The sequence below is a fragment of the Lemur catta genome, chromosome 3 (genome assembly GCF_020740605.2).
Source record: "Lemur catta isolate mLemCat1 chromosome 3, mLemCat1.pri, whole genome shotgun sequence".
NCBI lineage: Eukaryota > Metazoa > Chordata > Mammalia > Primates > Lemuridae > Lemur > Lemur catta.
In genome coordinates, this window is record NC_059130.1 from 46,745,697 (window position 1) to 46,769,880 (window position 24,184).

Sequence of the window (24,184 nt, forward strand, 5' to 3'; positions counted from 1 at the left end):
TTAGGAGCCCCTAAAACTATCCCCAAATTACAGTGAAACCATTCAACCAATATATTCATAATGATAGAATCTGAGTATTATAGGAAAAAAGTAAATCATGAGCAGTAAATTCTTTCAAGAAGGGAGAAATGCAGATTCATTTTACAAAGGTTCCACAAATTATTCAAAGTATAAAACTTTTTTGATATTTCAAGATGTATTAATAATTGTCCAATTCTCTGTAGAAGTTGCTTCACTGAAATGCCACATCCCAGACAGATGAAACTGAATAAATGCCTTACTAAAGTACATCAATCATGGTGACTAAATTTGAAATAAACCACTCTTTCTGGTTCTCAAAAGAAATTTAAATTTTATAACAAAATTAGTCCCAACTGGCAAATTCTTCAATTTATCCCTAGGATATGAACATGTTTAAGACCAAAATATTAAATTAATTAATAAAAGAAATATCTTATTCAAAAACTATAGTTCACACAACTACTTCTTACAAAGGAATTCACTGTCAACCACAAATAATTGTGATCATTTACCAGATGTTTCCACATTGTCAAGGACTGGGAATACTACATACTTTCAATAAATGGAGCAGTATTTTTGATGGCTCTCATTCAACATATCATTCTTTGGTGGTCCCAGAAGTATTCAGTTGACTAATAAAACCAACATTTTTTTTCTTTAGGTAAACTGAAACTGAAGCTTTAAAGAAAATTTGAAGAAACAATGAATTCCACAATTAAGTATAGAAAACCCAACTTAAATCACAAGGCCAGAAAGGAACTTGAGCTCAGCTGTCTCACCCACCTCTCCCAATTTTTAAATAATATCTAAATATCCAGGACAGGCATTGTCTATTTTCTGCTTAAAGATCACAAAAACTCCATTATAATGACCCCCTTTTTACTTTCTATCTCCCATCCCCAAAACAAAACTAAACAGCAAAAAGACAGTTCCTCTTTCTAATTTATATACTTCACCTTAAAATTATCACTTTCTCCCATTCACCCAAGCCAGAAATTTTGAATTCACCTTCAATTCCTCCTCCCCATCCTCATCTGGACAATCCCAAATCCAATCAATCCATCCCTTCTAGCCTCTCCATGTGGCCTTTCTGTTCCCCGTTCTACCACCCTAATCCAATCCTGCCATGGCCTACCTCCCACGACCCCCACCTCCCAGCCAGGGGGTACTCATCCTAAAGTAGAGCCTAAAGTAGATCAGTCTCTCTGCCATTCATAAACAAGCAAAACTGACATCCAAATGGCTTTCCACAATCCAGTCCCCACCTAAGTGTCCAGTCTCACCTGTGACTACTCTCCATTCAAATATTATACCTCATCTAACAGCATCTGGCAGTTCACAAATACCTCTTATACCTTTTCTCAAGACTCTGTAGAAAATTTCTTCTTTCCTGTCTTTCCTTCCTTCCTCATTCACTCACTCATTCATTCATTCAACTAAAATTTCTTGAACCCCATCTCTATGCCAGGCACTGTGCTAGGTGTAGGGATATACTGGTGAGCAAAAACAGGTAGTACTGGTCCTCACAGAGATCATATGCTCTTACACACCCTTCAAAAGCTAGTTCAAACAACACGCTATGAAGTCTGTATCACCCTGGGCAGTAATAAGCTCTTCCTTCCTTGGGCTCTAACATATACATCTGCAACTCTGGTCATATATTGCCCTGTACTATATTTGTTTCCACCTCCTTCCTTACATAGGTGCATGTATCTCCACTGCATTAGTACAGCGCTATGCATCAAAATCTATCTCACCTACATGTTAGGTTCTTGTGTGGCAATTTTCATCCACTTACAAGCTTTAAGTTATGCTTTTCACTTCCCATAGAAATTCCAGTTCTCTTTTTTTTTTTAAGCACAAAGGTATATTGAGCTGTGGCTAAGTAAAAGTCATTTACTTTCAGCTTGGGAACATGTTTATGAACTTACAAATGAGAACATCTGATGTCTTAGGAAACTACTTCAAACAAAATAATGAAGCCGCCCTGTGGTGACCTGGCACAGAAAGAACTTGGATGGCTGACAGATCCCACTGGGCTCTCCTGCAGCCCACTTGGATCCCTCTTTCAGGCTGTAGGATTAAGACTAGTCCTGTTAAGAAAACTCTCCTTAGCACCTCTGTCACATTTTATGTTTTCACCAGGCTTATCTCAAACAAACTTAAATAACTGAATAACAATTTATCATCATGAAGATTAGAGACCAACTACACAGCAATCAATATCTAGAAAGAAAAATTTGACTCTAGTGGGCCACAGAATTAAGAACAACGAATGTATACAGATATATCTACTTCCTCATAATGTATACTACATCATAATGTTGGTTGTATACATAGGTATGCATATACACAAGCACACACCAAAAACTCAATGTGTTCAAAACAGAGGGTGAAAAAAAAAGCAGCCCTGAACAATGCTGGGTTATTTTTGTCAGGTTAGGATAAGAGGGAAGGAGAAAGGAGGAAGAAAGTATAAACCTACTATCTTTTAAAAGCTAGTGTTCTGAGTTTTTAGAATTCTATGCAGAAATCATTATATGTTCAGTTATACCAGTTAAGCAGAAAGAACATTTCACCAGCCTACAAAAGCTGTTTTCATAGGCTTAAAAAAACTGAATTTCTTTCATTTCCACATGTCCTACTAATATACAATAATAATTAACTCAATTTCTCTTCTCTCTTTTTGGCAGTACACTGAAAGGAAAAAAGACAAAATTACTTCTACAAAAATGGGATTACAAAGAAAAATGTTAGTAACCACCACACATTCCCAGAGAGGATCTGGACATAGTTTGTACACACACTGTCAGTGGCATATTTCTCACTAAAGCCATCACTACCCAAGTTAGAGGGGTCAAGTCTGCCACGAAAGGGCAAAGCTGTCCCTCACCCTCACCACCAGCCTTGGCCTCAGGACAACTGGGAAATGCCTGGACTTCTGGGAGGACTAATTGTGCCTTAATTCTGGCTCTGTCACTTACTAGCTAGTGACCTCAGTCAATATACTTACCCTCTCTGGGCCTCAGTTTCCTTGTCTGTTAAGTAGTGATAGTAACAGCACCTACCTCCCAGGGTTGTTCTGAGGATTGAGTTAAAATGTGCTTGTAAAGCACTCAGAACACTGTATTGCCTGGCACAGGACTATAAAATGTTAGCTGTTGTTGGTAGTGGTATTGGTGTTATGGCTTTATTATTGTTCTCACAATGAAATCTGTCTCTAAATTCAACCAAATCTCCTCTTCTGTCTACATTATAGCAATCCGTAAAGAGAACTGAGGTTCTAAATGATGACCCTAAGACTCTATAAGACCATATATATGTGTATGTATGTATGTGCTTAGCTAGCATTCAACTTCCTATTAAATTATCCTACTTACTACATATTTAATTTGAAATAAAAATGAAAAAACCAAAAGGATTTTTTCTCACTTACATCTAACCTACATACTCATTTCCACCAATATTTCTAGGTAAGAGAAGTTCTGTACCTCACCCAAAGATGTCCTACATTCACATTCTGACTCAAACCTATGCTATACACAAAATAAAAGAAATCATTTTTCTACAAATTATATATTCAAAAATTCCTGGCTGCATTAATATAAGGTTACTTTAATTAACCTTAAATGAAAACTGAATGTTTTAAATTATTTAAATCTTCCATTTAGCTAATTAGTCCTCATTAGAAGCTGCTCATTCTTAACATGCTAAAACATTTGGTGAAATTCTTCAAGTCACTTCAGGAACTGCTTAAAATTCAGTTCCCAGAGTATCTCCATGAAGAGCTCTCTTCTGCATTTTCAATACCTTTCCTTTACAAACCCAAGGAGAAAAGAAATGATAATGAACGAGGCTGAAAATGAAGACCTTATATGCTATCCTTCCCAACAAACTGGCTTTTTGTGCCATTAATGTCCAACTCTATACCCATGATCACCATTAGGAGGGACATATAAAGGTTATAACAATTAACATATTTGATTTCTCTAACTTTTTAGCCAAAAAAATATGAACCACATTATTAAAAGTAAGCCTCTATTTGGATTACAGGGCCCAGTTCCAATACCAAAGAATTTGCCTTTCTGGAGAATTGTGTGTTATTTGTAGCTTAATCAAATACAGATAAATTTTCTTTGAAAGGCTCTCTTTTTATGGGGCTATTTTTGTACCACAAATGTGTTACCCTATACACTGATTTTCACTCTGCCCGGTGAAATCGGAACCCAAGGATAAAGTATGATTTCTTATCATCCTCATTTTATTTAAGTTCTTCATGCCTTTATACTAATAAGTTCTGTTTTAAAATCAAGCAGAATATTCAAATTTTCATTCTAACAGCCTTACTTTATGAGAACACTTTGTTAAATTTGCTCTACCAGCTTCTCAGAAGGTTGCCATTTCAATCATGGAGTGCTATCATTCTTTTACAACTAAATAAACATCTGCACAAAACACAGCTGTCCCTAGAGTACCCATAGCCTGATATTTAAAGAGTCTATTTCTCAATTCAAAAGTAATAGGTGCTATGGTGATAATTTAAGCAGAAGTTAACATTTCTTTTTGTTTGTTTGTTTGTTTGCTTGTTTGTTTTTTAGAGAGGACACTATGTTGCTCAGGCTGGCCTTGAACTCCTCCCACTGCAGCCTCCTGAATAGTTGGGACACAGGTACGCGCCACTGCACCTGGCTGGAAAGGTAGCATTTCATTTAAACACTCAACAAATAATTACACAGAAGGCTGTATGGGTACTGTGTGATAATGAATATAAATACACTCCTTCCTTAGAGACATGCACATTATTATATGACAGTCAAGATCTTTCTCACCACAGGACATCCTCCACAGACAGAACCCAGGTTACAACACGCCCTTCAAGGGGCTTTGCAGTCTCTCTCATCCTACACTTCCCAGAAGCAGAGCTGACTAGATGGAGTCATTGCATCAGTCCCTCTCCCCTTTCTCCTCTCACCTCCAGTGTTTTTCCACCTCCTTGCTGCTTATTTCCACCTCCTACCCTTGCTCCTCTCATCCTGGGCCTACCTGTGAAATACAGACCTTAATGTCTTCTCTTTCTCTCAAATTTAAGAACTTTAAATTTATGTGATATAAATATCCCTTAAATGTCTTAAATTCAATCTGGCCAAAATAGAATGCCTAATCTTCCTACCGAAGCCAATTCTTCCACCCCACTTCTTATCTCAGTTAATGGCCCCAGCAGGCCCACCCTGACCCAGGCTGTCCTAAGGTCTTCTTTGACTCCTCTTTTTCTTCAGCACCCCTCCACCCCACCCTCCTGTGTTCTCTAGTCCCATGGACTCAAATCCCTTCTTTTTATCTCTATTGCCAGCATCTAATTGAGGCACTTGTGTCTTTCCTTGGAACATCCCAGAATTTTTCTAAGTGGGCTCTTAGCTTCCTCTCCAATCCATTTTAAGTGATGCTATTATATTAATTTTTTGAAAAGGATATATGTCCTCTAGAACCAAATGACTTGGTTTCAAACTCCAGCTCAGCTACTTCTTACTTCTGTGACCCTGAGCAAGTTATCCCAACTTCTCTGTGCCTTATTGTCATCTTCATATGATAGGATGATAATAATGCCTGTTTCACAGAATTGTTAGGAAAACAAAATGAATTAATAGTTTCAGAGTACCCCAAATAGCATCTGGTACACATTTAAATGCTCAGTAAATGTTTCCCATTATTTGCAATTAGCACAAATCAAATCATACCATGCCTGCACCAAAACCCTCAACAGAGTCTCACAGTGTACCAAGGAAACTGCAGGTTCCTCACCCTGGCTTTATTCTGCCCCCAACTGACCTCTCAGCTTCACATTCCCCATCCCGTACATGTGACCTGTAAAGACACCAGGCAAACTGGAGGACTTACCATGCCCTGAACCCACATCCTTGAGCCTCCCTCCTCACCCTTGCTGTTCTCTCTTCTCAGATCCCTCCTTTCATGCCCCTGCCTGATATAACCTTGTCCATCCTTCAAGACAATCTTAATTCCTCCATGAAGCCTTTTCTGAACCTTCCACCAGATATGCCACCACCCTCCTGTGAATTCCTCTTCTAACACAGAGGTCACGTTTCTCTTTGGGTAGTTATCTTTCATATACCTCAAATTGCAGTCCTATTATTCTCCCTATCAGCTTGGCACTCCTTGAAGGTAACATGGGTATTCCCATTGTTTTATTCTCTGCATCACCTAGCACTGTGCAATAAAATGGGGTAACAAAAAAGATGGAGATGGAGGTGCGGGCGATCAGAATCACAGCCACTACTGTGGCACAGCAGGGCAAGTCTTAACTAAGAGAAGTACACGCTCTACCCAGGCTGGAGTCCTCAGTCATCATTTCAAATGACATCCAAACTCACAATATACACTTAAAGGCTTCTCCAGCAAGTCATTCCTTATAAAACACCAGAAATACAGCAGAATAAATATAAGAGAAATAATATAAGGCCTATAATTTGTAGGCCTATCCTAAAATACCAACATTAAAATCACACAAAAAACTCTTCTCATATATCAATATTAGAATCAAAAAGCCACTGGGGACCAGGCACAGTAGCTCACACCTGTAATCCTAGCACTCCGGAAGGCCAAGGTGGGAGGATTGCTTGAGCTTAGGAGTTCGAGACCAGCCTGACCAAGAATGAGACCCCATCTCTACTAAAGATAGAAAATATTAGCCAAGTGTCATGGTGAGCACCTGGAGTCCCAACCTACTCAGGAGGCTGAGGCAAAAGGATTGCTTGAGCCCAGGAGTTTGAGGTTGCAATGAGCTACAATGATGCCACTGCACTCTACCCAGGGCAACAGAGCAAGACTCTGTTCCAAAAAAAAAAAAAACCGAAGCCATTGTGCACTGTGTTTAGTTGGCTAAATGTAATTTTATGCTAGATCCACTACCAGCAATCCCAAGAGAAGTGACACAGACCTCAGCAACTAGAGCTTGTTCGATGACATATTAATAACCTCTAGCATGTGAGTCACTGCAGAATTGAACATAAGGATATATAGAGAGTCTCTACACTCAGACTCATGAGAGGTTCCCAAATCCTAAACTCACAAAAAGAAAGCCGCAACAGTGCACATTCCCAACAACAGAGTGAACACTCAATTACCACTGCTGGCAGTGACATCATCCAGGTACATGGCCTCGCATAACTCCATTCTGTCTAGAAGCAGAGTTGTAATCTGACACCAGGGATTTACACCTCTTTGCCTCAGAAACTCTGGGCATTCATGAGCAGCAGCAAAGGGCTCTTTCATTCCCACTCCAACCATCCAAGAAGCATCCTCCTCTAAGAACTACTAAGTAAAATGTTCTGAAGACATCAGTGTCATGAACCCCTATGATAAAGTGACTATTAAAGATTGTTTTCTGTCAAATAAAAGATATGCTCCTGAAGGTCCAGAATATTCACTCTTCAAAGGCCTGGTGGTACCCACAAATCTTTAGGCGAAACTGCCGATATCCCTAACAGACAAGCCCTAGAAAGCTTACTGTGGTTCATTTAACTATGTTCATTTAAGGGCCAATTTGGTTAAGATAACAAGAAAGTAAAATTAAATATTTAAATTGGAATATATTAGACTCCTCTGAAACACCGGTTCTTTTAATAAAAGTAGAGAACTAAGTCAATTCAGCCTTCTTATTCTTCTCTGCTGCTTTTATTAGAGCTATATCTCTCTTCAGTTAATTTTTTACTATGTCTGAAGTATTAAGATATCTTTTTCTGTAGATTAATGATCTTTCACAGAAAACAGTTCCCCACATTTATTTTACGCTTTCAAATCTTAATCCCACAAAACCAAAGTAACCAAAGAAAGTAAAACAGTACTCCTATACCATTATCTCAGAGCCAAAGAAAAGAATATCATGAAGTTCGGGGCGCCCAAATAAAAAATCTACAATTTGTCATACAGGCAAAATGTTACTTATAGATGTGACTCGGATTCAGCTCCCTGTGGCTAACGTGCCTCACTTTCTGAAAACAAGTGACACAAACAAAAACATCTTGAGATACAACAGAAGTCTTGTGAACTGTAAAGCTTAAGCACCTGTAATAGGCACACTGCCCTGTACCATGTGGGTTCCCCACAAATACACAGTGAGTGAGTCACAGACCAATTACAGAGTCTGGCAATGACAAAGTATGTGTCTCCCTGGTCCTACTCTGGGGAGTGTTAGGAATCTACAGTTGCTGTTTGTCGTGGTGGTAAGGAGAACTAATACAGATAGATGTCTTAAAGAACTGAGGTGCTGACAGGTTCAAATTATGTTAATTTTCCCTGCACCTCTCCCCAAGCACCTGAGCCTAAAAAAATTGGTATCCTTACTTGCACTGTGGGGAGAAAATGAATAAAACTACTGTAAAGACATACAGTGCTTCTGTACCAGAAAGCCAACAAGCTAAACGGTTGAGAGAAAAAAAACAAAATAGAAACTTACTTTTCATAGACCAGCTCCTCATCGATGGAGAAATAGTGGGTATTTATTGTGCTTTTTGGTCTATTCCTTAAAGTAGCAAAATATAACCGATCTGAAAGACAAGTTTAAAAGATGGAGAAAACGTATGAGAAGCAGGGAAGTGGAGGTGAAGGGTCCTGATAATATATGAAGGATCAAAATAATAACTGCTACCCATAATTTAAAGGCCCCATTAACACGTGGAATTCTTGCAGAAACCTGATCTCTCCAAGAAAAAAAGAGAGACCCAAGAGCACAACAGAGAGGCGAGAAGAGGACCTGACCCTGGGACTCAGCGGGGGGCAGAGCTCCCACATCTCTCTTGTTTCAGGCCAGCGGGAGGAGACAGGAACTGGGGGTACCCGCAGAACTGGAGGTGCAAGTTTTGTTCCGAAATCTCCAGACCTCAGCAGCTGCGGAAGGGGAAGAGAAGCGAGCCTCTCCCCTGCAGCTCCGGAGACTTCATAAAGAGGAAGGGAGGAGAGACAGAGAGGGGTGTGGTTGGGGGGTGTCCCGAAAACCGAAGCCAGTAATAGTGGGTCAACCGAAGCAGGATCCCCACAAGCTGCTGAGTGCAGAAACCAAACCCAGGCAGAAGCCGGCGTTGTCCCATTACCGGGCCAGGAGGCCATCCGAGGGAGCTGCAGAGGGAACGAGGGACGCAAGAAAGACAGAGAAGCCGGAAGCAGGGGGTCCTCGGGGAGGGCAGAGTACCGACAGAGATCGAGCGCGCGCAGCGGCTGCAGGACACTGGGGGCCCCAGGAGAAGCCGGGGACAGTGGTTGGGACGTAGGGGCGAAAAGTGAAGAGTCGGGAGTGAGGAAGGGTTGGAGGATGCTGGGCGGCTGCTCCTCACCTTTCATGAACTCGCAAGCCCCGATTAGTTCCCCTGACTCCGCTGCCATCTTAAGCGAGATACGCACGGGGGAGGGCTGGGTCGTGGCCAGCTAAGGTCACCCGCCCCCGGGGGCTTCCCCACTGCCCAGGAGCCGGGAAGCTTGCAGTCCCGAACACCAAGCTCGCCCGAGGGAGGCAGCAGGCGCCGAAGGCGGGGGCGGCTGCGGGGTCAGCGCGCCGGGCGCCCCGGGGACATTCCGTGGGGAACCCGAGCCCGCTCCGCGCGGGGCGCACACGCCCGGGGCTGTGGCCACTCGGAGTCGGACCCGGCTGCTGCTGCTGCTCCTCCGCCGCCGCCGCGCCTGGGAAACGCAGACCAGCTCTCACGGCCGGGCAAAGTCTTCCCCCGGCTCCCAAAGTGATCATGGAGGAGGAGACGTCTGGCCCCGATCGCGCCCGTGGCTACCCGTGCGACAGCGCGCAGGACCTCGGTACCCGCGGGCTGGCAGCGGCTGCTGCGGCTCCTCCTTCCCCACCTCCTTTCAGCAGCAACTCTTCCTACTGCTCCTCCCCCTAGGCCCGCCCCCAGGCCTTCCTCCCCGCCCTCCCTCAGCCCCCTCCACTTTCAAGGCTCTGCGGCCATCCCTTAAAGGGACAGCCTAGCTACTTGCTCCGCGCCGGCCCCGCGCCCCAGTTACCAGGCGCCCCGCGGGTCACTAGGAGCCAGTTGCTAAGGCTTTGTGCCGTGCACCAACTGCTGCAAAGGAAACGGGCCCTCGGCCCAGGGGAGCGGGCGGGGCCTCCAGGCCAGAAACTCATGAATGAAACGGCGGGGGTGGGAGTGGATGTCGCAGAGGACTTTCTCGCTAGCTCGGGGGCAGGGATGCGCCGGCGCCCCTTCCTTTTCTGTACCCACCCAAGTCTTCTACTCCAGATTGTCTTCTGTATCTCTCGCATTTTCTTTCTCTCGCCCCATTCACCCATGTTCTTCCAAACTCTTGCAAGTGCACACACACACACACACACACACACACTCAGTCTCCTTCTCTCTCTCTCTCTCTCTCTCTCTCTCTCTCTCTCTCTCTCTCTCTCAATAAGGCCTCAGATCTTCTCCGTGCACGGCCTCCCCTCTAGCTAACCTTTCAACCAACCCCCATTCCCGCCACTTAGGGGATTTCCATCTTTATAAAAAACAAAATTGAAAAAGAAGCGCTACCCCCTAGCTCAGAAGTACACGTACTGATTTTGTCTACACATCCTGGACTCCGATATAACTTGTGCTTTGTTCTCACGGGAAAAACATTCCCATCTGGTTCTCCACAGCCTTTCATTTGAGCCGCGACTGTGAGCGCAAAGTCATCAAAATGCCTAATCTTTATGTCGCGTGGGTCCGGAGAGGGCGGGGCAGGACTGCCAGGCCAGCTCGGCGGGGATGGGGCGGAGGGAAGAGGAGAGGACCGCTTGTCCCGGGAAACTTAACACAAAGGAATTTCTCTACGTGGTCTCAGCTGAAGCGCTGCAGAAAGGGGTTCGTCTCAAAGTGCCCGTTGACTAGTTTCTCTTCATACTGTTTGAGCAACTTTAACGCAGGGCGTCCTACGGACGTGCCCGATTAGCCAGCAGTCCCTTCCATACGAAAATGGCGCTACAGATCCCCCAGCAGAAGAGCATGCGCTCTGAGTGGTTTCTCCAGAAACAGAAAGGACTTGTGCCCGCCTCTTCGTTGTTCGCAGTCGCTTGTTTACCTCTAGGGAGAAAGAGCGCGCACGAGTGAAGAGCTGCCTGACTCTGAGGGAGCGCTCTGAGGCCAAGGAGTAAAAGTTCAACTCATTGGTCTTAGCCCATTAGCCAGGTAGGCTGGCTCTCCAAAAAGCTAAACAGGCACAAAAACAACACATGAATATTACTTTGATATTCAGAAATATTATTCAGAACATCTCAGTAATGCTAACCAAACATTCCCTTGTAAGATAGAAACAGAACTTATCCTGATGTCCAAATCTTTAAGCCCAGAACCATATACATTTAATGCTGAAAGAATCACTAAAGGGCACCACCTACCATCCCTAATTTTCATGAGGAAAAAAATATCTCAAAAGAGTTTTTAAAACTGTAAAAGTCCTGAAAAGATGAGATGTTATGAGCAGAACTCCATGATTTACACGCCACGACCATAGTTATAGAGTTCTCAAGAAGGAAGCGTATCTCAAATGTGTTGTCCACACTCACAAAGTTAGCTGAATTTTGCCTGATGTTCATTCTTCAAAATCTCGGGATCAACATTCATTTTGGGAACTCAAATTATCTTATTGAAAAAAATTCTAATTAAGATTTCATATGTGAAAGATACAGAAAAGTATATGAATCTCTCGATAAACTTACTTTGTTTAAAAGACTAATAAACTCAAAGATGGCAATATATTTCTAAAGATGCTGATTAAAATTCTTGTACAATCTAAACTCAATGAATTCCCTAACAATTTCCCATGTAAGTGTTGTATTAGAAAAAGTGCATTAGAAATAGAAGTCAGAGTTTTCATTCAAAGCATAAACTTTTAATTTCACAAAGTAAACAGACTAATGAAAAGAACCCCAAATCTATGATTTCAGAGAAGCCAGATTTAATAGAACACTCTCTTATTATTTTCTAAAATGAATTTACAAAAACTTTTCTTCATATAATTCTCCTGCTTAGAGATTTTCACCATAAGAAATGAATTATGACCTAAGAAATAGAAGTCCTTTAAATCAAAATGAAAAAGCTTATTTTTCCTTAGCATATTTATGATATAAATATCATAATGAAATTTTTGAAGTAACAAGACTCTGTAAGTAATTGATTTGTTTTTAAATGTTGCATGAAAGGAAAATAAGCATCTGTATAATTGAATCTCTCTAAACCAAAATCTGTATAATCTAAACAGTATAGAAAATTTTACAAGAAAAATGTGAGCAAGATAGTACACACACAGCACACATACATGCCTAGGTTCTAATGAGATCATAAAACACTTTATTCTCTCAAGTGTCATGAGGTCAAAGTTTCTACTGGTTGTAGTTTCATAATAAAGGCATGCTTTTACAGTCAATGGAGGAAGTTAATGGAAGAAACTTCTTTCCAACCACCTAACATAATACAAATGTAAGGAATTGACTTCTATTTTAAGCAACAATAAAGAGAGTCATTTCACACATAAAGGAAATACTAAGAGATTTAAAATGTCATTCTCAACTGCAGAAAAGGCAGATAAATGTTACATAAATTTAGCAGGTAAGTATAGAAAGTGTCTTGAGTTTGAAAACGACAACATTTAAGTAACACTGCAACCTTTGTTTGGACACCAGCTAAGACACCTACAGAGCTAGAAAACTCACTGCTGGAGGCAGCTCCAAATTATGTAAACACTCTCTGGTTCTAATTCAGCCGCTTGCTTGAGGCTGTACTGAAGATCCCTAGTCACCCTCACACAAGACAACTCTTCAAAAATGCAAAGGGAGCTCCATTGACCACTCCTTCCCCTTAAGATTCCCCAGATTAAAATCCCCATTTTCAACATATTTTTTTTACATTACATGGCTTCAAGTTCCCCACTTTCCAGCCCAGTCTCTTTGCCAAATCCAATTTCTCATAAAGTGTGTCCTGGAATTGAATGCGGACCGTGGTTGCCTGGTGTGACCAGTTCTGAGATCAGAAAAAAGCATTTATAAAAAATTTAGATGGGAACAAAAGCAATGAAAAGCATAAAAGAACTAAGTTTTACCATTCAGCTACAATAAAAAAGAAAAATATTCTTCTTGTTGGAAGAGGGTAAGGAAAAATGAGCTCAGGATAGTCAAAGGCCGTACAGCTATGAGATTTGCATATTCTATTACATATTTACATATTCCGTTTTCATTATTTTTAAATTATCATTTTTCATTAGAATATATCATTATAACACACTATTTTAGTTGCTTGTTCAATAGTGATAATAAGTTATCTAAGCCAGTAAAAGAAAATATAGAACATAGCTTGAATTCTTTCTAAAAATTTTCCAATTAAGTATGAAACATGAAGCAGTAGAAATTTACACTGCTGAGCAGTTTGAAATTCAAAGGAATTTCAAGGAAGAAATAAGGAATGAAACTTAAATATTGTGATATTTAACTCCTTATCTAAGGCACAAAATAATTTAAAACAGCTTTTAGTAACATATATATATATATATATATATATATATATATATAAAAGTTATTACAAAAGAACCAAAACACCAAAAACATACATATGTTTTTGGCTCATAAAATAGCTGCCCAGAAACACTAAGACCTTGGCCTAAGCCAACCATGCTCTGCATCACACTAATGATCAATACCAGAATTCCAAATTAGGGCCAGGCATGGTGGCTGATACCTGTAAGCCTAGCACTCTGGGTTGCCGAGGTGGGAGGATCACTCAAGGTCAGGAGTTCGAGACCAGCCTGAGCAAGAGCGAGACCCCGTCTCTAACTAAAATTAGAAAGAAATTAGCTGGACAACTAAAAATATATAGAAAAACATTAGCTGGGCATGGTGGCACATGCCTGTAGTCCCAGCTACTCGGGAGGCTGAGGCAGAAGGATTGCTTAAGCCCAGGAGTTTGAGGTTGCTGTGAGCTAGGCTGACACCATAGCACTCTATCCTGGGCAACAGAGCGAGATTCTGTTTCAAAAAAAAAAAAAAAAATTCCAAATCAGGGCTGGGTGCAGTGGCTCCCTTCTGTAATCCTAGCACTTTGAGAGGCAAAGACGGGAGGATCACTTGAAGCCAGGAGTTTGAGATCAGCTTGGGCAACACAGTGATACCCTGTCTCTACAAAAAAATTTCTTGAAATTTTTTAAATTAGCCAGGCATGCCAACACAATTCTGTAATCCCAGCTACTTGGGACACTGAGGCAGGAGGATGCTTGAGCCTCAAAGGTTGAGGTTGCCATGAGCTATGTTACACCACTGCACTCTAGCATGGGTGACAGAGTGAGAACCTGTCTTGTTAGAAAAAAAAAAAAAAAGAATTCCAAATCAGAATAAAAGAAGTAAGAACCAGAAGGGAGCAGGGAGATTGGCTAGTTCCAGATTTCAGACTCCATCAAGCCCAAGGGATTTAGCAAAGGCCCAATCTGGGGTAGAGGTAGAAGGCAACAGATAAGCACTTGAGTCTTCTACGAAACATTTCATTTGTAAAAGATTATATGGCAAAATAGAAGAAAGAAAAAGAGAAGAGAAGAAGAAATTGAGATCCACAGCAGTTAATTGATTTTCCAAAGTCACGTAGCTGGTTGGTGATAGAAATAAGACAGTGGCCAGGCGTGGTGGCTCACGCCTATAATCCTAGCAGTTGGGAGGCCAAGGCGGGTGGATTGTTTGAGTTCAGGGGTTCGAGACCAGCCTGAGCAAGAGCGAGACCCTGTCTCTACTAAATATGGGAAGAAATTATCTGGACTACTAAAAATATATATAGAAAAAATTAGCCGGGCATGGTGGCACATGCCTGTAGTCCCAGCTACTCGGGAGGCTGAGGCAGTAGGATCGCTTAAGCCCAGGAGTTTGAGGTTGCTGTGAGTTAGGCTGATGCCACGGCACTCTAGCCAGGGCAAAAGAGCAAGACTCTGTCTCCAAAAAAAAAAAAAAAAAGAAGGAAAGAAAGAAGACAGTGTTTCTTATTCGCTCTAATACCAACAACCTTTTCTTAATTTTCTCCTAATTTAGCTTAATTTACATTGTTTAGTTTACAGGTTCTGTTTTTTTTTTTTTTTTTGAGACAGGGTCTCACTCTGTCACCTGGTCTAGAGTGAGCTTATGGGTGCTTAAACTTTTGAGAGAGTAAAGTATCTAACAATAGTAACATATATGCACAATATCTGTAACTATTTTCTTCAAAAAACTTAGAGAAAATATTGAAATAATTTCAGTTCAGAATGAAACAATAAAAGCTGCTTTAACTGCCATTGTTCTCATATGGCTTCTATAAAACTTTGAATTGTTTTTCTACCCCTGTACTTTAAATAGTATACCAGCATTCCACAAAACATAGTTTAAGAAATATTGGTTTAGTGAACATTAAATAAAATAAGTCAATTCAATAGGCATCTCATCCTTAACCAATGCAGTCAATAAATAATGGTGCAGTTTTAACCATAGATCAACTGGGCATAGCAGACATTTACAGAATATTTCACCCAACAGCTGCAGAATACACATTCTTTTCATCAACATGTGGAACTTGCTCCAAGATGAGTATCAAAACAAGTTTCAAAAAATTTTTAAAAATTGAAATAATACCAAGTATCTTATCTGACCATATGGAATAAGACTAGAAATCAACAACAAAAGGAACATTCAAAACTATACAAATACATGGAAATGAAACAACATGCTCTTAAATGACCAATGGGTGAAGGAAGAAATGGAGAATGAAATTTAAAAATTCCTTGAAACAAATGAAAATAGAAACACAGCATACCAAAACCTGTAGGACACAGCAAAGGGAATATTAAGAGGCAAGTTTATCAACACTGTGGTGCTCACATAGTAGTAATATTCTCCAGGAATTACAGGGTTAAGGGGTGGTAAACTCACAACTAATGGACACGGGCGAGCATTGTAAAGGGGAAAGGCATGCCTCTAATCCTCGCTTGGGTGAGGCAAAGAAATAAAATGTAACCAAAATGTTTGTACCCTCATAATATTCTGAAATAAAAAATAAATAAAGAGCTTATAATTTAAAAAAAAGAGGCAAGTTTATAGCAATAAATGCCTACATCAAAAAAGTAGAAAGATTTCAAATAAACAACCTAATGATGCATCTCAAGAAACTAGAAAAGCAAGAACAAGCCAAACCCAAAATTAGTAGAAGGAAAGAAATAATAAAGATCAGAGGAGAAATAAATGAAATTGGCCAGGTGCAGTAGCTCACACCCGTAATCCTAGCACTGTGGAAGGTGGAGATGGTAGGATGCCTTTAGCCCAGGAGTTTGAGACCAACCTGAGCAACAGTGCGAGACCCTGCCTCTACTAAAAATAGAAAAATTAGCTGAGCATGGTGGTGTGCACCTGTAGTCCCAGCTACTCAGGAGGCTGGAGCAGAAGGATTGCTTGAGCCCCAGAGTTTGAGGTTGCAGTGAGCTATGATGACATCACTGCACTCTAGCCCAGGCAACACAACAGAGTGAAAGCCTATCTTTAAAAAGGAAAGAAGGATGGAAGGAAGGAAGGAAGGGAGGGAGGGAGGGAGGGAAGGGGGAGGAAGGAAGGAGAAAGAAGAAATTGAGACCAAAAAAAAAACAATACAAAAAATCAATGACATTAAAAGTTGGTTTTTTGAAAAGATAAACAAAAGTGACAAGCCATTAGCTGGACTAAGAAAAAAATGAGAAAACCCAAATAAATCAGAAACAAAAAAGGAGACATCACAAGGGATACCACAGAAATACAAAGGATCATTAGAGAGTACTATGAACAAGTATGTGCCAATAAATTTAAAAACCTAGAGGAAATGGATAAATTCCTGGACACATACAACACAAGATTGGGCCAAGAAGAAATGGAAAATTCAAACAGATTAATAATGAGTAACAAGATTGAATCTGTAATAAAAATTCTTCCAACAAGGAAAAGTCCAGGGCTGGATGGCTTCACCACTAAATTCTACTGAACCTTTAAAGAAAAATACCAATTCCTGTCAAACTATTCCGAAAAATTGAAGCAGAGGAAATTCTTTTTAAATTCATTTTACAAGTCCAGCATAACCCTGATGCCAAAACCAGACAAGGACACAACACAAAAAGAAAACCACAGGCCAATATCCCTGATGAACATAGACACAAAAATACACAACAAAACACTAGCAAACTGAATCCAACAACACTTCAAAAAGATACTACACCATGATCAAGTGACAGTTATCTCTGGAATGCAAGGAAGGTTCAGCATACACAAATCAATAAATATGATACATCACATCAACAGAATAAAGGACAAAAACCATATGATCATCTCAATAGATGCAGAAAAAGCATTTGATAAATTCAATATCATTCATGATAAAAAATTCTCAATAAATTAGGTATAGAGGAAAAGCACCTCAATACAATAAAAGCTATATATGGAAAACCCACAGCTAACATCATACTGTACAGGGAAAAGATAAAAGCTTTTCCTCTAAGAACTGGAACAAGACAAGTATGCCTACTTTGACCACTCTAATTCAGTATAGTCTGGAAGTCCTAGCCAGAGCAATCAGGCAAGAGGAAAAAATAAAAGGCATCCATATTGGAAGAGAAGTCAAATTGTCCCTCTTTGTAGATGACATGATCTTATATCCAGAAAAACCTAAAGACTCTACCAAAAAACTCTTAGAACTGGTAAACAAATTTAGTTAAGTTGCCGGATACTAATTACAGTTAACAATAATATATAGTTTCAAATAGCTAGGAGGAGGATATTGAATGTTCCCAACACAAAGAGATGATAAATATTTGAGATGATGGATATGCTAATTACCCTGATCTGATCACTCCACATTACATGTATCACAATGTAATGTACCCCATAAATATGTATAATTATTATGTATCAATTTTTAAAATTCTTTTTAAAAGAACGGCAGTTTTAGAAGGTAAAAGAAAGTTCCATGGCCAGGTCAATATACTTAATAGTGTGAATTTATTGACCAGTTTGCCACATATTTTAAATAGGCTAAGAACTCAATGCATTTTAAAAATTTTACAGTTTATCCATCTACATATTTTTGTCATTCGTATTTTTTTCAGAAATAAAATGAAGATTTTTTTCTCTAAAAATAAATAATATTCCCCACATCACTCCTCAGCCACCATCACCACTACCTCAACTAAAATTACCCCTACCATCATTGCCATGTTGAGAAATACTATCAGTGAGCTACACATTGTAAGCTCAAGTTTTAAATGTTCACTTCCACATGCACATTTAATACATGTCCCTAGTCTATATATTTCTATCAGGAAAATAATAATAGTTAACAGTTACGTTTTATTGAAAACCAAGCACAGAGATTTATATATCGGTTTTCTATCAGGTAGGTACTATTATTATTCCCATTTTATAAGTGAAGAAACTTACACAAAACAGATGCTCAACAAATATTTGGAGAATGAATAAATAAATGAGTAATTAAAATGTTAGGAGATGAATTATCTGGATTAATTAAAATGTTAGGAGTGAATTATCTGTATATGTAAATCAGTCCCTTTGTATCCTGGAGCAGGGGAAAAAATGCTGGATTTATAATCAGAAGACTGGGTTTCAGGCATCACTCTCCTACCAATTATATGCATTATTTTGGACTCAGTTTCCTCTGATGTTAAAAAGCATTTATAATAATTTCTAACTCTCAGGAATAAAAGTAAAATTAAATGAGAGTGTCATGTTATGATGCTAGAGTATACAAATTGTTATTAATATTAAGCATATATTAAGAAATACTAACTTATTTCCAAAATCTGATTTTTACAAGTCTCAGATGATTATATCTTTAGATCTAGGATTGATATTTAATTTACTCCTAGCTAACAACATAAGTAAAATAAACACTCACAGAAAAGTTCTTCTATCAACTGAAGACAACTCCACATGGTGTAAGTTAACATCATTTTTCATTTCTGATTGCCTCTGACCATAATACGTATCTCCAGGGTGTGATTGGGACCAATGACCCCATTCAGTCAGGCACCCTCAGTAGATTCCTAAATTCCCCTGCTCTGACTTGTGTTCTTTCAATCATTCTGTTCCAGAAGCCTGGGACACAAATGTTTTCCCCTGTGGTTTCCATGGTGACCCTAGGTGCACCTTTGGAACACTATATTTTCTGGTGCCTACTCCTGGGTAGAAACTCCAGGAGAAGATGTAGTGCACAAACAAACAAAAACAATTCTACTTATCCTAAGATATATTATATATATTTTAGGTAAAACATTTTCTCTTTATACCTATGTTTTATTTCCCATAACATCAAATATACATTTTCTTTATATTTATGTATTCATTCATCCAGTAAATATTTACTATCTACTATCTGCCTGGCAGTGTGCTAGGTGCTAGGATTGCAATCGAGAACAAGGCAGAGTTCCTATTCTTAAGGAATTTACATTCTAGAAAGAGCTATAGATGAGCAGTTGGGCTCCATAGCAAGATACATGATAGGTTGGAGTAAGCAGAGAGCATTAGGAAGCATGTGTGAGGCTCATCAGTGTTGAGTGAGGAAAGAGTTCCCTGGAGAATCTTTGCATACACCTAAAGGTGGACTAAGAGTTGGCCAGGAGATAGCTAAAGTGTAGAGGGAACAAGGTGGCAGGGGACGTGGGAAGGAAGAAGACACAGGAGAGAGTCCCAGGCTGAGGGAACAGTATATGCACAGGCTGGGAAGCAATAGAAAGAAAGGCCAGTTCAGGATCTGCAGTAGTTCCATTTGGCTCTAGCCCAGAGTATAAAGAAGAAGGAGAGCAAGAAGAGTTATCTTTAATTTATCTCCCACATCCAATCAGTCCACATGACGTACCTTCTCTGCCTTCATAATGTAACCTGAATCCTTCTAATTTTGTCTCCATGCAAACATCATCCCTTCCCTTGGACCTCTGTAACAGCTAAGAGTTGCAAAACCATCACTTGTGTTTTGATCTGTAGGTAGGACTCAAGAACTGTGGTTCACTTGGAATTCTTCCACTGTTATGTCCTTTAAAGTTCAGAGGGGAGGGTTCATTTTAGTTAGTTCTTTCCTTCACAGTCCCAAGATGGTATCCTGGGGAGAGTTATCTAGGTATTCACTGCCTACAGTTGGTCTGTGGAATAGGGTCATTGTCAAGTCCACCTGCCCCTCCTGCCTTGCCTTACACTTCCCCACTCTGAATGATGGGTCCTTGTGAACCCAAACTGGGATGCTTGGTCTGAGCATACCTGCCTGTAGCTGAGTAAGCAAGCTTGGGTTGAGGCTGCAAACAAGACAAGAGCCAGACTGTGAATGGCCCTATGGGCCACTCAAAAGGATTTAGCCCTTTATCCTTGAAGCAATGGAAGTCACAGAAAGTTTCTAAAAAAAGGAAATCACATAATTAGATGGATAGTTTCTGATACAGTGCATATAGAGTAAGTTGATAAGTAAAAAATGAGAATCATGGGAAATGGCTTGGATATTAGTTCCTAGGAATTGATATTATAAGGCCCAAACCTATGATTATTAGCCGCTGTTCAACACACCTTTTCTGTGAGTGTTTATGGATGGTATAAGAACTCTGGAGTAGAGAAGAAACTCTATTATAAGCTCTGAGCCCCAAGTAAAAATTTCAACAAAGGCCCTTACCTTTTGTTATTATGCTAAGCATAGACTGTCAGTGATGAATGGACTTATAAAAGGATTAGTTGATGAGAAGGCAAATTAAAAGCCTATACTTCAGCTTTGGAGGCATTGATATTTTCTTTGAGTGAAAAGTTGTATATTATAAAGTCAGAGTTTATACAGAGTAGAAGCTAAGATAGTATTTAGGAGCTCTGAGATACATAGCAATGAAAGTAGATCACAGGATATTTTTGAATAATAATATTGGTTCTGAAATGACCATACAGAAAATTTGAAATATAGAAAGCAATTTTTGAACATGATAGAGGACTGTTCAATAAATACCATTAGAATAACTACTTAGAAATATGGCAGGAAGTAATTTCATTAAATGCCTCACCCACACTATAATGAATTTCACACGAATGAAAGAGTTAAATATTTTAAAAATAAAATAATAGAAAATAAGATTGATTAATTGTCCAGTCACTTCAGGAGGGAGAAGCTTAGACCTAATAAAAGTTCTTTTTTTTTTTTCAAGGAAAAAGATGAACCGGTTTAACTGACAGGTTTGAGGTTCTCCAAATAGGCACAACCTACATTGCAGAAAAGGCAGGATAAGCATAGTAAGGTGATGAAGAGCACGGCCTCTGGAGACAGACTATCCGAGTCCAAGTCCTAGACCTCCACTTACTAGTGATGGGAACTTGAGCAAATCACTAATCCCTCTGTGCCTCAGTTTCCTAGTCCATAAAATGGGGATAATAAGAATATATACCTCAAAACATCATGAAGATGAAACCATTTTGTTTGTAAAGTGTTTAAACAGTGCTCAGTCCCTAGTAAACATTAAATACAAGTCTTTCAAATAAAAATTTTGTCCAAGGAAGAGTATGTGGAACAAGAGATGAAGAAAACTAGGCTGGGTACAGTGGTTTACACCTGTAATCCCAGTACTTTGAGAGGCCAAGGCAGGAGGATCATTTGAGGCCAGGAGTTCGAGATCAGCCTAAGCAACCTAGTGAGACTCCATCTTTACAAAAAATTTTTAAAAATTAGCTGGATGTGGTGGCATGTGCCTGTATTCCTAGCTACTCAGAGGCTCAGGCAGGAGGATAGCTTGAGCCCAGGAGTTTGAGGTTGCAGTAAGCTATGATTACATCACCGCACTCCAGCCTGGGCAACAAAGCAATACTCTTGTTTCTTAAAAAGAAAAGACAGAGAGAGAGAGACAAAACAAGAATTAGCCATGGGGACATGGGGAATAGCAACAGTTTAAGATGTGGGTAAAAAAAGAGGTATTCTTGAAAGAGAATGAGACGAAGCAGCTCCAGACAAGTCTTCTTTTCTCAAAAGATACCAAAACTGAGACATTGTGACATAGAGGTGATAAAATTATCCAGGCTTAACTCCTGGTATAAGATTCTCCACACCTTAAGGGACTGGCTCTCAAGTAATTTTAGAAGTACAGTATAACATTTTTAGATTCTACAGGAGTACAGAGAAGGGAAGTATGTTTTTAGCTACATTAAAGAGGGAGTATTCAGTATTCTTTGTCTACTCATAAAGAAGTTTCATATTTTAATAGTAATTGAGTGTGCTGCATTGGGAAAAATCATGGTCTCTCAACAGGAGTTAAATACTCTGACCATAAATACTCTGTCTACCTCATAGATTCTATGTTGAATAATTAACACTTATAAAGTGTTCTGAAGGGAAAATCACTTATGAGCCTTGAGCAGTACTGTGTAATTAATAATTCTCTAGATTATGTGATTAGAGATTACAGATGCAAGATTAACATAGCTGGCATGAAATCAGACTTTTGCTCTCATCCCCATATCCGGCAATGCTCATAGTGTGCTAATGCCTACAAAATGCAGGAAATAAATATAGGTTTTAGGAAGAACTGAGTTTTTGGTAGTTCTCAACTGTTTCCACTCACAACACTTTTGACATCAAATGTATGGGAGTTTCCCACAACAAACAATTCTCCAATTCTCTGCCCACACAAATTGGGTGTCCTACAATTCATTTCAATTCTGACACTATCTACCTGGAGTTAACATCAGATTCCACAAGTTGAAGTTTCAGTACCAGAAGCCTGTCTCACTTCAAATCCCAGTTGCAAGTCCCAGGTTACTTCTGACCAATCAGCTACAAATCAGGGTTTCCCACAACCCCTTCCTCAGGTTTGATAATTTGCTAGAATGTCTCATGGAACTCAGGGAAACATTTCACTTACCATTACTGATTTATTGTAAAGGATATAAATCAGCAACAGCCACATGAAAGGGATGCACAGGGAAAGGTATGGAGGAAGGGGCACAGAGCTTTCACACCCTCTCTGGGCACACCCCCCTCCCAGCACCTTCACATGTTCACCAACTCAGAAGCTCTTCAAGCCTTGTAATTTAGGGTTGTTTTCTTTTTTTTTAACGGAAATTTCATTATGTAGGTATAGTTGATTAATCTTTGGCCATTCGTGATTGAACTCAGCAGCCTCCAGCTCCTCTCCTGGCCCCAGAGGTCCAGGGGTGGGGCTGAAAGTTTAACAGGCTTGGTTCCTCTGGCAACCAGCCCCTATCCTGAAACTATCTAGGGGCCCCCCAAGAGTCACCTTATTCTGGTTGAAAGGGGCTTATTATGAATAACGAAAGATGCTCCTATCACCTGTATCATTCAGGAAATTCCAAGGGCTTTAGAAGTTCTGTGTCAGAAACTCTGGACAAAGACCAAATACATATTTCTTATTATCATAGGCAGAAAGAGAAAGGAAGCCTAGGGATTATTTGCCAAAGGAAGCTTCCTCAATCTTTCCATTTTCTAATCCCCTTGTTACACTGCCCAAAATTATTTAAGAAGGAGTCTTTAATTGAAAATATGTGAATTATAAACTGAAAGATAGGCCAGGTGAGGTGACTCAAACCTGTAATCCCAACACTTTGGGAGGCCAAGACTGGAGGATTGATTGAGGCCAGGAATTTGGGACCAGCCTGGGCAACACAGTGAGACCCCACCTCTACAAAAAATAGAAAAATTAGCCAGGAGTGGTGGCATGCACCTGTCATCCTAGCTACTTGGGAAGCTCAGACAGGAGGATCTCCTGAGTCCAGGAGTTCCAGGCTGCAGTGAGCTATGATTGCACCACTGCATTCTAGCCTGGGCTGCAGGGCAAGACTCTATCTCAAGAAAAAAAAGAAAAATATAATAAAGAAATAAATGGAAAGTTAGTACTATATTTATTGATTAACATGGGACATTCGAGCTTTATTAAGTTTTAGATTATGACTAAATATGCAGTGTCTTAATTTAGGTCCCCCAAGAAGCAGACCCTGAAAAAAGAATTCAAGTGCAAGTAATTTATTTGGGAGGTACAGGAAACACCATCTGGGAAGTGAAGAAATGGGGCAAGGAAGGGAAGGCAGCCAATAGAGAATGTGTCTTCAAGTCTAGGTACCACTGTGGGCAACTGGAGCTTATTTCCCACAGGTACACTGGATAATGGTATA

At 39.9% G+C, this 24,184-nt stretch overlaps 1 protein-coding gene across 4 annotated transcripts in view; it reads right to left on the reverse strand.

Annotated features, from left to right (window-relative positions):
- The window catches only part of CDC14A (cell division cycle 14A), a 159,163-nt gene extending 149,653 nt beyond the window's left edge, over positions 1-9,510 (reverse strand). For 3 of the 4 annotated variants that reach the window (XM_045547439.1, XM_045547437.1, XM_045547436.1), the window contains exons 1-2: positions 9,366-9,510; positions 8,492-8,582 (exon numbers count right to left, since the gene is read on the reverse strand). In XM_045547439.1, the coding sequence (XP_045403395.1) occupies positions 8,492-8,582; positions 9,366-9,414 (140 nt within the window). In that variant the 5' untranslated portion in view covers positions 9,415-9,510. Of the gene's footprint in view, positions 1-4,993; positions 5,308-8,491; positions 8,583-9,365 lie in introns of those variants that run through there. The other variant, XM_045547440.1, reaches the window with a different exon arrangement.
- Positions 9,511-24,184: the final 14,674 nt, after the last annotated feature.